The sequence below is a fragment of the Otolemur garnettii genome, unplaced genomic scaffold (assembly GCF_000181295.1).
Source record: "Otolemur garnettii isolate 467f Iridium unplaced genomic scaffold, OtoGar3 scaffold00031, whole genome shotgun sequence".
Lineage (NCBI taxonomy): Eukaryota > Metazoa > Chordata > Mammalia > Primates > Galagidae > Otolemur > Otolemur garnettii.
In genome coordinates this window covers 17,175,509-17,190,842 of record NW_003852426.1, presented here as the reverse complement: position 1 = coordinate 17,190,842, position 15,334 = coordinate 17,175,509, and the positions used below count along the sequence as shown (strand labels likewise).

The 15,334-nt window shown below is 44.7% G+C and overlaps 1 protein-coding gene and 1 non-coding gene across 2 annotated transcripts in view; both read left to right on the top strand.

Annotated features, from left to right (window-relative positions):
- Window positions 1–15,334, top strand: part of ADGRF5 (adhesion G protein-coupled receptor F5) — a 68,213-nt gene that overhangs the window by 29,029 nt on the left and 23,850 nt on the right. The window contains exons 4-10 of the mRNA XM_012804678.2: window positions 1,206–1,376; window positions 4,869–5,045; window positions 5,159–5,265; window positions 7,028–7,086; window positions 7,877–8,016; window positions 12,484–12,705; window positions 13,741–13,944. Coding sequence (XP_012660132.1) covers window positions 1,206–1,376; window positions 4,869–5,045; window positions 5,159–5,265; window positions 7,028–7,086; window positions 7,877–8,016; window positions 12,484–12,705; window positions 13,741–13,944 — 1,080 coding nt within the window. The remainder of the gene's footprint in view (window positions 1–1,205; window positions 1,377–4,868; window positions 5,046–5,158; window positions 5,266–7,027; window positions 7,087–7,876; window positions 8,017–12,483; window positions 12,706–13,740; window positions 13,945–15,334) is intronic.
- LOC111725097 lies at window positions 8,658–8,764 on the top strand. Its single transcript, XR_002773243.1, has one exon. It is a non-coding gene; the product is annotated as a U6 spliceosomal RNA (small nuclear RNA).

The following is a 15,334-nucleotide window of genomic DNA, read 5'->3' as shown; positions in this document are numbered from 1 at the left end:
GGGAAAATGCTTATTCTTTTAGAAAATAGATGCAGAATTTTAGTTTAATGGTTATCGCGTACACCAAACTTCCAGACATGGCATAATTCTAAAGTAATAATTTTGTTAAATATTCACTAACCTTCTTCTCATTCAGCTTACAAAATCAAATATTCTCAATGTAGCTGTACAAAAACGTCTTATAATTCAAAGTTTCTTCATTCACTGCTGAGCTCCTGGCTTTTCCTCTGGTCCTAGATGCTAGACAAGACAAGGTCAAAGTTCTGTGAGTGATAGAGAGGTGAATCTGTGACTTGACTTTGAGAATTGCAGGTTTAGTAAGACTTGATTGGCACATATTCAAAATGGGATGAACTCTGTGCCAGATGAAGTGAGTTAGGCCGTGGGAAGTGAAGGAAGGAGTTCCCGCCCTTGGGAGCCTTACCACTAGCGGCCCTGACATGATGCAATACAGGAAACTATGCGAGAACAATTCCCAGACCATACAGATATTCCTATGTATAGATATTGATATGACTTATATGCTGACTAGATATAGTGAAAGTATATCTATTTATACATATAAAGTGTATGTCTGTGTGTGTATATAGTCTAATCTGCCTGGAGCAGGTGTGCTCTGGGAGCAGATCCATCTAGAATTCTAACCAGTCAAGCACCTGGAGATAATTTGGAAAAACAATGAAGAGCTGAAAATCTCTTTTACTTTGCTTTCCAACTTGCCAAACTTTCACTGAGCATCTATCAGGTTCTGGACATTGGAGACTACAGAGGAAAAGCAAAGAGCAGGCTCTCTTTGCATCGGCTGAGAGAAAGAGAGTTAACTGGATGAGTTTTCCCGGACATCTTCAAGCCTTGCCTGGTTCGGTTCTCAGAACAAGTGCCCATCAACTGCAAGGTGTTAGGAACGCACGGATTCCCTCCTGAGGGTCAGGAGCACGGCGCGTACTCTCTGAACTCTTCTCAGAGCCTCCCAGCTAGTTCTCCCACTTCCATTCTTGCCCTATGACAGTCTGGACTTCACACAGCTGTCCTTGACATTGGACACCAAGGTGGGGGGCAGTAGTTTATGGTGCTGAGTTGCATAAGTTCTTTTCTCTACGAGAGTTCATTAGAAATTCTTAAGGGCAGATGTGCCAAGTGTCCATGTGTCCTGTAAGAACCACGTGTACAGTAAGTTCTCACAGCCCCCTGTGCCTTCATTTCAGTTGCCACGGGTAGCCCTGCGGCTGAGGAGTTCACTGTGGATGTTGAGATCCGTCTTGAGAATGCGTCCTTCCTGGAGCCTATCAGAGCTTACTTAAACAGCCTCAGTTTTCCAATTCGAGGGAACAACACTGACCAAGTTACAGACATTCTGAGCATAGAGGTGACAACAGGTGAGAGACCGGCGGCTCTGGGATGGGCAGTTGGGCATCCTGGGAGAACAGCTGTCTGAGCCTCTAACTAGCAGAACGGTTCAGACTTAGTAGGCAGTGAAACGACTCAGCCTGATGTGTGATTTTCATGACTTCACGGCCTTCTGGGATGAAGCTCCTATCAGCAAACTCGGCAGCCAGAGTTGCCTTATTTTAAAGGTTGGCCATAGATTTGCTTGGTGTTTTGTATGATGGTTTGTCGTAAAATGATCCCAAGATATGGCCAGGTCTTTCATGCAAACTGCTGGGTCGTCCTCTCGTGGCCAGTCAGTGGCTCTAGCAAGGATTGATTCAGGAAATCAGGTAAGTAGCCAGTTTCCCTCTCTCTGGCATTTTAGGCCAGGAAATAGGAATTGGGTACATGCCTGGATCAGAAGCAAGGTATGAAACTGAACTTCCCAGGCCGTGGGCTGGACCTCCTGGTTGCTGGCTCCCTTCAAGGTCATGCGAGCTCCCCTATCACTCACGACTTGGTATCCCCTAGAAGCTGTGAGATGGGGCTGGCCCTTGTCCCATCAAAGATTATCACTTTGTAAATTAGAAAGCTGTACAGGTGTTAGGTTTTATCATTCTAACATAAGGGCAAGAATAAAATTCTTATTTCTCAAATTGTTTTTGAATTCTTATATTTCCAACAGTCTTTCCCAATGCTAGTCTACACATTTTAATTTTTGATTCTTCATATATGCTATTTGGACCAGCCACAGCTCCCTCCTTGCTGCCTTTGGATGCCGTTTCCCACCAAATTCTACCATTAGCATTGATTTCCCTGGGTTGGTCATTCTCCACTTGGATGCCAGTGTGCACTGTAAGTCCTCCAGCAGCAGCAAGCGTGTGCCGTGCTCCCTAAATGGATTCACCCACAGAACTCTTTGTCCATGAGACATCTCACAAATAGGGCACTCGGGAACATACGTAGGAACATCCTTCTACCTTCCTCCTCGGCATAGATCTTTTGCCTCTAAAATAAATTATTGGATAGAGTTTTACTCAATTTTGTTTTGTTTTGTTTTCAATTTTTGGCCGGGGCTGGGTTTGAACCCGCCACCTCCGGCATATGGGGCTGGTGCCCTACTCCTTTGAGCCACAGGCACTGCCCTGTTTGCCATTTTTTTATGCAAGCCTTTGGCATCTATGTGGACTAGTAAGCAAATCCAATAAACAAAATAGACCAATAGGTATCAAATAAATAAAAAAGGTTTTTCTTGAACAGCATGTGAGTATAGACACTTGAGTCTCATAGACTAGTTGTGAGATTATCTTGTATATGCTCAATTTAGATGTATTAACAAACTCTCTCCAATTTATTTGGTTTGACTAGAGGGGGCATGAATTCAAAAGGCTCCACTAGGCTGGGTGCAGTGGTCCACACCTGTAATCTCAGCACTCAGGGAGGCCAAGGCCAGAGGATTGCTTGAGGTCAGGAGTTGGAGACCAGCCTGCTAAAGTAAGACTCTGTCTCTACTAAAAATAGAAGAAGTGGCCAATGCAGTGGTGGGTGCCTGTAGTCCAGCTACTCGAGAGGCTGAGGCAGGAGGATCACTTGAGCCCATGAGTTTGAGGTGGCTGTGAGCTAGGCTGAGGCCCTGGCACTCCAGCCCAGGTAATAGAATAAGCCTCTGTCTCAAAAATGAAAATAAAAACAAAAATGAAACTCCCTCCAAAAGGTTCCACTATTTAAACTATTTCAGAACTTGAGTTAACAAGTTTCTCAATGAAAATGCCAGTGCCCCTGGAAAGTTTAATTGATCCTTCCAGAAAGACTGGTCATTTGCACATTAGGGAGTGAATCTTTCGTGATAGCAAACTGTGGAAGGGAGTTGACAAAATGGATGCTTCAACGTGACAGAGGGAGCCTGAGGCACATGGACCCCAGGTCTGCAGGGAGCAGCGGGCAGGGCTGGCCTCCCAGAGGAGCTGAATGAGAGGGCCAGGGCCCCACCATGGTCCTAATGTCTGGGCACCCCAAACTTGCGCCATCCCCCTTTCCTATGGTTCCCTTCCTCCATTTTTCCAACATCTGGTCTCACAATTCTTTTTGGTAACATTAAACAAGACTGAGGAAGTTTAAGGCCAGACAGTCTGTGTAGAGCACTAAACAATACCTGTGGTGTGGAGGGTGGTCTGGCTTTTGCATTTTACTTGGGAATCAAAAGTTTTCACCTTCCCACAGAACAAAAACCTACAATGGCAACATTGCATTAGCAGCAGAATTGCAGGTCAGAGAGAGATTTTGACAAGGGAGATCCCTGTTGGCCACCCTCAAATTATCATCCGCTCTTACACTCAGATGTCTTCTGTTCCCAACCCTCTGCCACATGCCCACCTCCAGCTGGGACACAGCTGGCACAGTGGCTGAGGAATCTCTGGAAGGTGGCTGCCCCTCCTTGCTTGGGGCAGTCACGCTATGGGACTTTGCCTGGGCACCTATTTACAGACAAACAGTTTGTGATGATGTGATTTTTAATCCAGATTTAGAAGGTGACTCAAAGTGCTCTGTTCTCAGGGCACTGTCAACGTCCCAGTGAGATCAGAGCGCATCTTAGGCTGTTCACATTTGACTCAAAAAGTAAAAGGCAAAATTTACTCGCACACTGCGTTTATCTATTACTGTGCAGCAAATTATTCTAAAACATAGCAATGTAAAACAACAAGCATTTATTTACTACCTCACAGTTTGTAAGGGTCTGAAATCCTGGAGCATGTTAGCTGGATTGTTCTGGCTGAGGGTCTCCCATGAGCTTGTGATTAATCTGTCAGCCTGAGTGGGAGTTATTCAGGGGCTGGAAAACCGCTCCCAAGCTCACTCACATGGTTACAGGCAGGCCTGGGTTCCTGCAGGCCTTCGTCCATGCCACGGCAGCCAGTGTTCCCCAGCACGAGTGTGCGTGTGAGAGAGAGACAGATACGGGGGAAAGGGAAAGAGAAAGAGGAAAAGAATGGGCAAAAGGGAAAGAGAGAGAAAGAGGGAGAAAGGGGGAGGGAGGGAGAGAACATGTGGGCCCTCCACCAGGAGGAAGGCTACAATATCTTTGATCACCTAATCTCAGAGTGCCATCCTGTCACTTGTTGGTCACTTGTCAAAGTGTGAATAGGGGTGTAAATACCTGGAGGCAGGGGTGCTCAAAGGCCATCTCGGAGGCTGGCTACCATGCACTCGATGTCCAAAAATCTGTTTTTCATCATGGACACCTGGTGGCCATCAGCTATGAGGCACGGCCACCTAAAGATGACTTAACAGCCATCTGTCACTCAACATATCTTGCAGATGGTCACAGCTCATAGCATGGTGGGGCAGACGGGCCTACATCGCCTGCGTGAAGTACTATTGAGCTTTCCAGAAGGGTGAGATGGAGCTGAGTTAAGATTTTGATAAGTATAGATCTCTGCAGGCTCTAAGTGCAAAGATGGTGACCCCCCCTCCTCTCCCCTCACTGTTTTGGCTCCTGGCAGTCTGCAGCCCTGCTGGAAATGAGATCTGGTGCTCCTGTGAGGCAGGCTACAGCTGGCCCCGGGAACGGTGTCTCCACAATCTCACTTGTCAAGAGCAAGGCAGCTCCCTCCCAGGGCACCAATGCAGTTGCCTTAAAGAAGTGCCTCCCCAGGGACCTTTTTGCCAACCTCAGCGAGGTAAGTAATTGCTCGTTAAATGTTTGTTGAGTGGCTATTCAACATCAGCTTGCAAATGTTTCTCTGTTTCACTGATAGGAGTTTTTTTAATATTGCCCTGTGTTTTCCAGCAGATGTTACTCTGAGAATGTCAGTGAGACTAAATGTGGGCTTTCAAGAAGACCTCAGGAACACTTCCTCTGCCCTCTACAGGTCCTACAAGACTGACTTAGAAACAGCGGTATGTGTTGGCCCCAGGAGCCTCTTAACCAACAGACCGTTTGAGCTGAACTGAGTTCATTGCATTCACTGTGAATGGTTTGCTTGTATCTGTCAGAATTTATGAATGTGGCTTTGAAATCATTTACATCTAGGATGGTGAATCAAGAAGTGCTCAAATTAAACAGCCTGCAGGGGACAATGTGATGTCCTTGACCTCTAAGTAGAACAATTCTCAAAGCAGAGCTGGCTCAGATAAGATTTGATGGCATCAATTCACTGAAATCTTTCAGAGGGCTGAGAACCTAGCCTAGAAGCCCCGGTTGGTGCATTTCTATTCTCACACCATGTGGGCGAAACTCCTAACATCTGGGCAGACCAACCCCAAGTTGAGCATAGAGGGTTCAAACCACCCTACACTAAGAAGTCTCTAGGCGTTCACACTTAAGACATTTAAATTTACTCACATCTAAATAGAGACAATGTCATGAATGTCAACTGTTTGCCAGGCCCTGTTCTAAGTGCTTTTCTTTGGATTAATTCACCTAAAACCAAATGCATTGCCTGAGTTAACTTACTGGGAGCAGAGCTCCCTAACTAGAGTGGCACCTGAGATGGTGCCTTCGCTTGCCTCTCCTGGCAGCCTGGCCCTGCCTCTGTCTGTGAGCTGCCTCCTGCTTGTCCCAGTATGTCACCCACAAACTGTCATTGTCCACGTGTGCCTTGAGGAAGAGCTGTTTGGGAAGAGCTCTCGGACGTGTGGTGTGCACATCTGGTTTGAAATATTTCTGCACAGCACGGGACCCCCTCCTGACCCACACCACACATTAGATGACATACGTCTAAGGGAAGTGACCTACTTACCCACCTGGGTTCCTGGCACAGTGTTCTGTGCTTGTTGCTGCCCTGTAAATGTGAATTGAGTCGAATAGAATCACCTGGGGAGGTGGTGTTCGAGGAACAAAATGGAGTAAAACCATCATCTAAATTCACACTGGCTTAACCAGCACCACAGTGTGCCCAGGGAGGGGCCGGGCAGTGTGGTGGCCTGGACACTGTCCCTGCAGACCTCCAACCCCAGAGCATGCAGCTGAGCAGGGCCCCGGCTGCAGCCTCGGAAACTGTGACCACATGTGCTGCTCACTGCCAAGAACGGGCTCCGCGCTGACGTGGCTGGCAGACCCTGGGACTCCTCAGGAGGTCCCACTGAACCTTCCCAAGCTCCGTAGAGGATGCTTGTTTTTATTTTGTGGGGGACAGAGTTGCACTATGTCACCCTCGCTAGAGTGCTGTGGCATCATAGCTCACAGCAACCTCAAACTTGGGCTCAAATGATTCTTGCTTCAGTCTCCCGAGTAGCTGGGACTATAGGCACCCACCACAATGCCTGGCTATTTCTTTTCTTTTCTTTTCTTTTTTTAGCAGGCAGGCCTGGGGTTGAACCCACCAGCCCTGGTGCATGTGGCTGGTGCCCTAACCACTGACCTACAGACGCCAAGCCCAGGATTTTTTTATCTGCCCCATTTTACCCTTTGTTTCACTAGAGGGTTTGATGACTCTCCCTACCTTCCCCACTCCCTCCTCTTCTCTCTTCTCCTCTTTTGCTCTTTTTGTCTGGTGTCTGCTTCTCAGACAGCCCAGACTGATATAAGCTGTTAGGAGTTACTTCTTCAAAGACCTGCTGGGGCCAGCATTGTCCAGGGTGATGAGGATGATGTGCTTTTTACTGCTTCACCTCTCTTGCTGGCCTTAATACATGACATTGGTCTTGCTTTATTTTCCAGTTCCGGAAGGGTTACAGCATTTTACCAGGCTTCAAATGGGTGACTGTGACAGGGTTCAGGTAAGAATGCTGTCTAAGCTGGTCATTTCTATTTAGTGCAGTAAAGGGAGAAACCCCATTAGAGAGGCATTGTGTGGAGTGTTCAGCAGGAGCAGTTTGGTGGCTGTGAAGACTTGTGCCCCGTAGCAGGGGCTTCAAGGGAAGGGGTGCTAAGAGAGTGGCTCACCCCCTGCACCTGGACCTCCTTAGAAGGAAGAAAAGAAAGTGACTTGTGTTCATTCGGGTAGCATTTTGCAAACAAAAAGATGGCATGGGTTCGTAGTCTAGAGAGTTCAGAAATGTAGAAAGGAAATGACTGTCACGATGATGCCTTGGCACAACAAGCTTCCCCAGCCAGTCGGGACCATGGAGCTTCATGCTATGGCCATGAATGGTCAGTCCCCCGGATGTGGGTGCCCTGGTAGCCCTGAGTATTTTTGCCCAGTGTTTCAAAGACTTCGTGGCCAATCTTAAAAATCAGGAATGTGTACAAGAACATCCAGGTCTGGCATCACGTAACATTCAGTCTGGTAACCCCGGGCCAGCACGCTGTGCATTGTGGCTGCCTCCCTACAACTCAGTTCACTAATCCCCACCTGACTGTTCACTTATGCTACCCGACTGCAGACGTTTGGGGATGCAAGCCCTGTCTTGGGCTTTCGCCTAGAGCTGGAAAACAGGCTTATTTCAGGGAGCCCCTCTGAGTGAGAGGACCCAGGCTGTCCCTGCTGTCTTGTTTTTCCTTATAAATAAACCATCTAGATTTCTCTGGACAGTTACTGCTTTCCTGAACTGAATGGTGTCTTTCCAGGCCTGGGAGTGTGTTTGTAACTTATGAAGTCACGACTACGACAGCATCACCTGAGTTAATGCACAAAGCCAATGAGCAGGTCATGCAGAGCCTCAACCAGACCTACAAAATGGACTACAACTCCTTTCAAGTGACCAGTAGTAAGTAAAACTACCAAGATACGATGTTGGTCAGATAACTACAGTGAGCAAGTTCTGTGTCTAAAAAAAAGACAGGATGATGGGGTTCATTGTCATGTGTGAACCTAGGAAACTGCCTTACATTACAGTGTCCTCCGTGGAGAGAGACTCTCCAGCTCCCTGCTGGCACGGAGGGTAGCAGACCATCTCCCCCCCTTAAATCAATGGCTCCCAACCTGGCTAATGCTAATGCCAGGTTCCCTCCGTTACAGGGAAGACGAGGGCGAGGACTTTACAAGAGACCCACAGAGTCATCTGGGTTTGTGGATTTTTGAAATTAACAGATCCAAAATATCCCGAACCGTGAAACTAACATTATAGTGAGAATGGAGTTATTCACAAAATGTGCTGGTACTAAGTAGAAGGCCATTGTTTTAGAGCAGTGGGTCTCAGAGTGTGGCCCCCAGACCAGCAGCATCAGCACTGCCTGAAAACTTGTTGGAGATGCACATCTTGGCCCTCCCCACCCCACCGACCACCAAGGCCTGTCTGTGTCGCAACAAGCCTTCCAGGTGATTCATTCTCTGCACAAACACTGCTTTAGGTCACTAGACCCTGGGAGGGGTTATATATTCTGTCCTATTTTACAAATGGCATGCAAGGTGCTCGCTTCGGCAGCACATATACTAAAATTGGAACGATACAGAGAAGATTAGCATGGCCCCTGCGCAAGGATGACACGCAAATTCGTGAAGCGTTCCATATTTAAAAAAAAGAGAAAACAAATGGCATGCAAGGATGGGTTCTGTTGTCTTCATAGGTAGATGAACCTACTACTTGTTGGGTGGTAAGGAAAACCCAGCAGACAGAGATTTGATGGGCAGGATTGGCCTGCAGTGCTCTGGGTAACTCAGGTCTGCAGATCTGGAATGTCCATGGTTCCTCTTTGGAGAGGGCACTGAGAGGGCTATTGCTACACGACTGGAAGAAAGAGCCCCTCTCACTCAGGTGTTGGGTCATCGTCATAGCAGGTTGATATGTTTTCTGCTCATAGTCTCTGCTGGTCTTTATAGACAGCCGGTCATTTTAAACATACTATATTAGAAGTGATAAAACTAGCTGAGGAAACCGTAAGCGATACATACAATGCTTAAGAATGTGCTACAACATAAACAAGATACAATAGCAAAACAAAATTTTAAAATAGATAAGATAGAGAACCATAAATAAACCCCAGAAAATTAAAGGGAAGGGAAGAAGTGGTGTGAACACCTACGCTCAAGCAGGCGCTATCTCAGCAGTGCTACCTGGCCAACCACGAGATGCACTGTCATTGTCTTGAAAAATTCTTTTTATTTATGATTCTAAGGAACTATGAGAATAGAATTCTTTAGTATAACCCTCAATTGTGATTTCGCTTTCCCCAAATGCAGTCAGCCATTTGAATGAATAAGTATCTAGCATTTCTGCTAATCAGGTGGTCAGCCCCGAAACACACTGCTGATGGATGTGTCTAGTACACATGGTATCTTCGGCCATTTGTGTGGCTGTTAAAGAATATTTGAGGCAGGGTAATTTGTAAAGAAAAGAAGTGTGTTTGGCTCACGATTTTGCTGACTGGAAGAGGGGCATCTGGGGAAAGCCTCAGGCTGTGTCTGCTTATAGCAGAACGTGGGAGAACGAGGGGGAGGTGTGGGAGAACACATTCCGGTTGTTTTAGATGAAATAATATTTACTGTGTCTTTTTGTTAATCAATGATTGTGGGAAAATACATAATCGCTACAAAACTCATTGTGCCTAACTTTGTTCTTGCTAACCTGCTATGTGACTGTGACTGACATAAAATAAAACACCAGTGTGGGAAATATACAACAAAGACATCTCAAAATATAAAAGGAACAGGTTATCTATGACAGTGGCGAAAGTCACTGACCTATAACACAAGATAGGGCATGTAAAACAATAACAAAGTTACAGTTACAGTTATAGTTTTGTGCATACATGGCACAAAAATAAGGCATATACGTTAGCAGCAACAGTTACAAACATATACACAATAAAATAAGTCATTAGCTGGACAAAAATAACTGAGGCAGAGATTAGTCAGACTACCAGTGTCAAACTACATGTTCCCCATACTAAAATACATTGACTCAAAAAACAGTCACGTCGATACATCTTGCTATAAACATTATAACATTTTTGCAACTTTTTCTTTATAGTCCTTTGACTTTCTAAAAATACCTGTTAAAACTGAGAGTTGAGGCCACACTTTGATAATGTCCAGCCCCCCATGAGCCTTGGTTATGTTATGCCAAATAATCACGTCTTCACTCTGCAGAAACCTCAAGGCTTTACCCCACTGCAGGTTGCCTCAGCAGAAGGTGAAGGGGAGCAGAGATCACATAGCAAGGGAGGAAGCCAGGGAGACCAGAGTGGGGGCGGATGCCAGGCTGTTTTTAACAAGCAGCTTTCAGGAATGAATAGAGCAAGAATTCACTCACGGCCTCAAGGAGGGCACCAAGTCATACCAGAAGGAAAACATGACTCAAACATCACCTCTAATACTGAGGATTAAGTTTCAACATGAGAGTTGAGGGGAGAAGACATCCAAGTTATAGCACTTAGCTCGTTGTTCTAAGAGCAATGAAGTCCTGGTGAAAGTCACTCACCCTACCCCAGGGCAGAGGGTCTGCGACCTCCGTTCTCCTTCACAATCAGAATGGGAGTCTGTGATGTGCACAGCCTCAGACTAATAAACAGGAACTTCCACTAAGCACAATTGCACAGAGCAACTTGGACACCATCCCGCCTGCCACAGTGTTGGTGTTATTGACCAGAACACATCTAAAATGTCTTGTGATTGAGTTCTTAAAAAGATTATAATCATATTTGGGGAGTGAGGATAGAAACAGAGCTAACAAGAAGGAAACCTGTTGAAAGAGTGAGTTGGTATCAGGAACTTATTTTTAAGTTCTTCTTTGTGAAACCCAAAAGGCACATTATGGCAATTTTCACAATCCATTTATTTTATTACATAGTAACCCTTAGATGATATTTGACTAATCAGCCAGTCTCTTAACCACAAAAGACCTTTCTTTAATCATTCCTGATAAATTTATGTTCAATTTCATCTAATCACATAATACTGGCAGTTCATTTAACTGCATCTTTTCTGTATTCATCCCAGTGTGTTTATATATATTTCATCTTCAGAGATCCTGTGAAGTAGATACTATTATTCCCATTTTACAGATGAGAAAATGGAGGCTTAGGGAGGGTAAATACTGTGCTCCAGGACGTATCATAAGAAACATAAGTCTGTGTGACTTCAAAGCCAGTGCACTTCAGTAAATATTCAAAAAGGCCCTGCTTCCTAATAGATAAGTGTGATTTTGAAAAAATATTATTTTAACCCAGGGCCTAAAAAGAAGTATAAGAAATATTTATATAGCTTGATATTTTGACTAGAACATCATCATACCACCCAAATTAATTTTATGATGTTTTATTTCCATATTTAGAATAGGAGGTCTGGCCCTAGTGAGTATAAAGAACTAGGCAAACAGGCTCCTGGAGCCCCCTCGCCCCAGCCCCCCTGATTGTCCCAACACATAGAATTAGTGAAGAACCTGGCACAAGCAGCGCAGCTTAGAGAGGAAAAACTGCATGTTGTGTAAGCCAAGGGCACCCCTAAAAACAGGTATAAAATGAACCAATATTGTGTGTTTATCTGTGATATGGCGAGACAGTGCTTCTATAGATTTTTACGGCCAAAACAATTATAGCAGCTGTAGCTTCTCTGAGTCACTTCCCAGGGTAGCTCTCCAGACAAGGGAGCAGAGACTTAGCCAGGCTAAGCCAGCTCCCCAGGGCCCCACAGTTACCCGTGGGACAGAACCAGGATCAAATCCAAACTCATCTATAAAACTCCCACAAGTAAAGACCCATGGGCATTAGGTCTTTAAAAAAAAACTGTGTTTCCCAAGTAGATTTTATTTATTATGAGTAATCAATTTGTTTTCCCATTTCTAACTCATCAGAGAAATGAGTTAGGGTCTTCAGGGAGTATAGATATCAGTTTTATGGTAAGGAACAGTTGATATTATTCAAGTCAGAGGCAGCGAAATGATGTGTAAGTTCCTTGTGAGGCTTCTTCATGAGCAAATGTGCAATTTTTTTCCAGACTTTTCAAAATGCTGAAAGGCTCTTTGGAATCCCCTTTGCTGCCATTAAAGATTCTTCAGTGTCCTTAAGACACACGATGAAAACCCTGTCCCTAGTATCTCCCTAGTATCTGGCAGGTTACAACTCCATGGGCCTCAGGCGCTAGCAGGATGGGATGGAGTAAGGGACATGTCGTCTCATCCTGTACAGCACCACAGGTGCCGTGGGGACCTCGCAGAGCCTGAGTGTGGCATCTGGGGAATAACCTCAATAACATCTATGTGCTTTGGGATCGTAACACCTTTTCTTTGGGTCTCCAGATGAAACTAAGTTCTCCGTCATGCCACAAGTAATATTTGAAGGGGATACGGTCAACCTCACGTGTGAAAATGAAGTGTTGTCTTACAACGTGTCCTGGTACCACATCGAGCGGCGCTTTGACATCCAGAACAGCAGCAGATTCTCAATTTCCACCACCGTGCTCAACAATATGACCTCGGTCTCCAGCCTCACCATTTACAACATCACCCAGGGAGACGCAGGTGGGTCACCGCCCAGGAACCTGTGTGAGGAGTGGGATGCAGGAATCCAAAGGAGGAAATCCTACGAGATGCAGGCGCAGTTTTGCTCTTCAAAAAAAGAGATGTCCTGGCTCAGCATTTCAGGATTGAAAATTAATCCCGTGGCAATTGTTGTGAATGAATTACAAAATTAAGTACTTAATGCTCATTATTCTTAGCATATACTATTATTTTTTATTAATTAATTTAATTTTGTTTCCTTCCCCTGCTTAATTCTCTCCCTTCCTCCTTCTGGTTGAAATGGCCAGAGAGTGGCTGATGGACGGGATGTCTCTGAACAACCATCTTGGAGCCCATCCCCCATTAATTTAATTTTCCATCAGTTTTAAAAAAATGTTAGGTAGCTTTGAATTGATGGATGATCAACTACACATATTGAAAGTATGCGGTGTACTAAGTTTTGTGGGGTGGATGTAAAACCATCCACCACAGTCAAGGTAGTGAACATATCCGTCACCCCCAGCCCAGATTTTCTTGACCCCCGTTGTAATCTCTCTCTTTCTCTGCCTTACTGCCCACTCCAAACAAGCACACAAGAGGGTCTTAATTACTCACTGAGACTAGTGATGAAACCGGCACATTCTAGAATTTAATAACCTCACTGTAACCCAGACATTTACAGGGCCAGGAACACCTGGGCCCTATCACACCTCTGTTGACTCTGATTTTACCACATGATTCAATGAGACGCCAGCATTACCCACGGTCTTCCAGTTCTCCAAGGCTTTCTGATCTTTCTTTCTTACACTTATTTTTCTTCCTAGCAAAGTCCCTGAGAGCTCTATTATCTCTTAGAGCATCCCTCTACTCGACCTGTGGCATCAGGCACGTCGATAATCCCTGAATTTTTTTATTTAGTGCTGTTTAGGCAGAGTCGCAGATGCTTTTGAAAATGATGCTTTTTGAAGACGGTCATGACACCTGAGCCGAGGCTACATTCCTCTAAGGAAATGCATACTCGTAGTAACACTAAATGATTTTGTGCATCCCGTGCAGGTGAATATGCTTGCAAGCTGATATTAGATATCTTTGAATATGAGGCCAGAAAAAAAATCAATGTCACGTCCATCCAAATTTGGGCAACTGAAGAGATGAAGGTGATATGTGACAACAATCCTGTGTCTCTGAGCTGCTGCAGTGAGAATAATGCTAATTGGAACCAAGTTGAATGGAAGCAGGAAGGAAAAATCAGCATCCCAGGTGAGAATGGGAGACAAGTCCTTTTGCAAATAGCTTTCTGTCTCTTGGCTGAGTAAACTTGGGAGATGCGGTGGGTGGAGGGGGAAACTTAGATTGTGAAAAGGAATTAGGTTTGATGCCAGCTCCTGCTTACTCACTCCAGAGCAAAACTCCCCAAATCACGCATACAAGTATGACGCTTTTGCTGCAGACAAGCTCCCAGGAGCAGAAGACGCAGGAGGGGATGATCTCAGTGACTTAAGTCTAACATATCACATCTCTCCATGGAAAAAGCTTGTCCCCACCCTCTTTTCTGTCTTCAGCAAAGAGCTAACAATGAGGTCGCTGACTTTTCATTGAGGTCTTTCTTGAAGCTTCTCATTTTTGCATCTCTTCCATGGGTGTCCATCCTTCTCAGTCCTCTTTTTACCCAGATTACCTAGATATTTTCTCTCTGTGTCTCCAATTCTATTTCTGTCTGTGTAGATCTGTTTATCTCTCAAATGTTTCATGTTAATTTCTGATCCGGTTTGCTTTCATTTTAAGATATGAAATCTTACCTGAAGTTACCTATCTCCAGCTTATACGATGAATGATAATAAAAATAATAAATTAAAACAGCAATGCTGATTCTGTTTTGTACAACAGTTTATGATTAAGCCACTTTTTAAAAGTATGTTTAAAAGTATCTCCCAGGCACAGTGGCTCACACCTACAATCCTAGCATTCTGGGAGGCATAGGCAGAAAGATTGCTTGAGGTCAGGAGTTTGAGACCTGAACAAATGTGAGACCCTGTTTCTACCAAAACTAGAAAAAATTAGCTGGGCACAGTAGTGGTGCATCTAAAGTCCCAGCTACTTGGGAGGCTGAGGTAGGAGGATCACCGGAGCTGAGGAGTTTGAGGTTTGTAGTGAGCTAGGATGATGCCTACATTCTAGCTGGGGCAACAGAGAGAGACTCTGTCTCAAAAAGGAAAAATTAAAAATATGTTAATTGCTTTTAATCATATTTAAACTTGACCACAAGTTTGAAGCTGGCATTTTTTACCTCCAATTTATAAATAAGGAGATGAGGTTTGGATTAAATGACTATTCAATGTTGTCACAATATATATTTTTTTTTATTTCTTATAGCATAGCTGTGTACATCAATGCAATCATGGGGTACAGTATGCCGCTTTCATATATATTTTGAAATACTCTCATCAAACTGGTTAACATAACCTTCAAGTCATTTTCTTAGTTATTGAGTCAAGACATTCATACTCTAATTTTAGAAAGATTCATTTGTACCCTTGTAAGATAAACCATAGAGGTGACCCCACCCATCACCCTCCCCCCATCCACCCCCTTCACCTCCCCTCTTCCACCCCCTTCCCATATTCTAAGGCTATAATTAAGTTATGACATT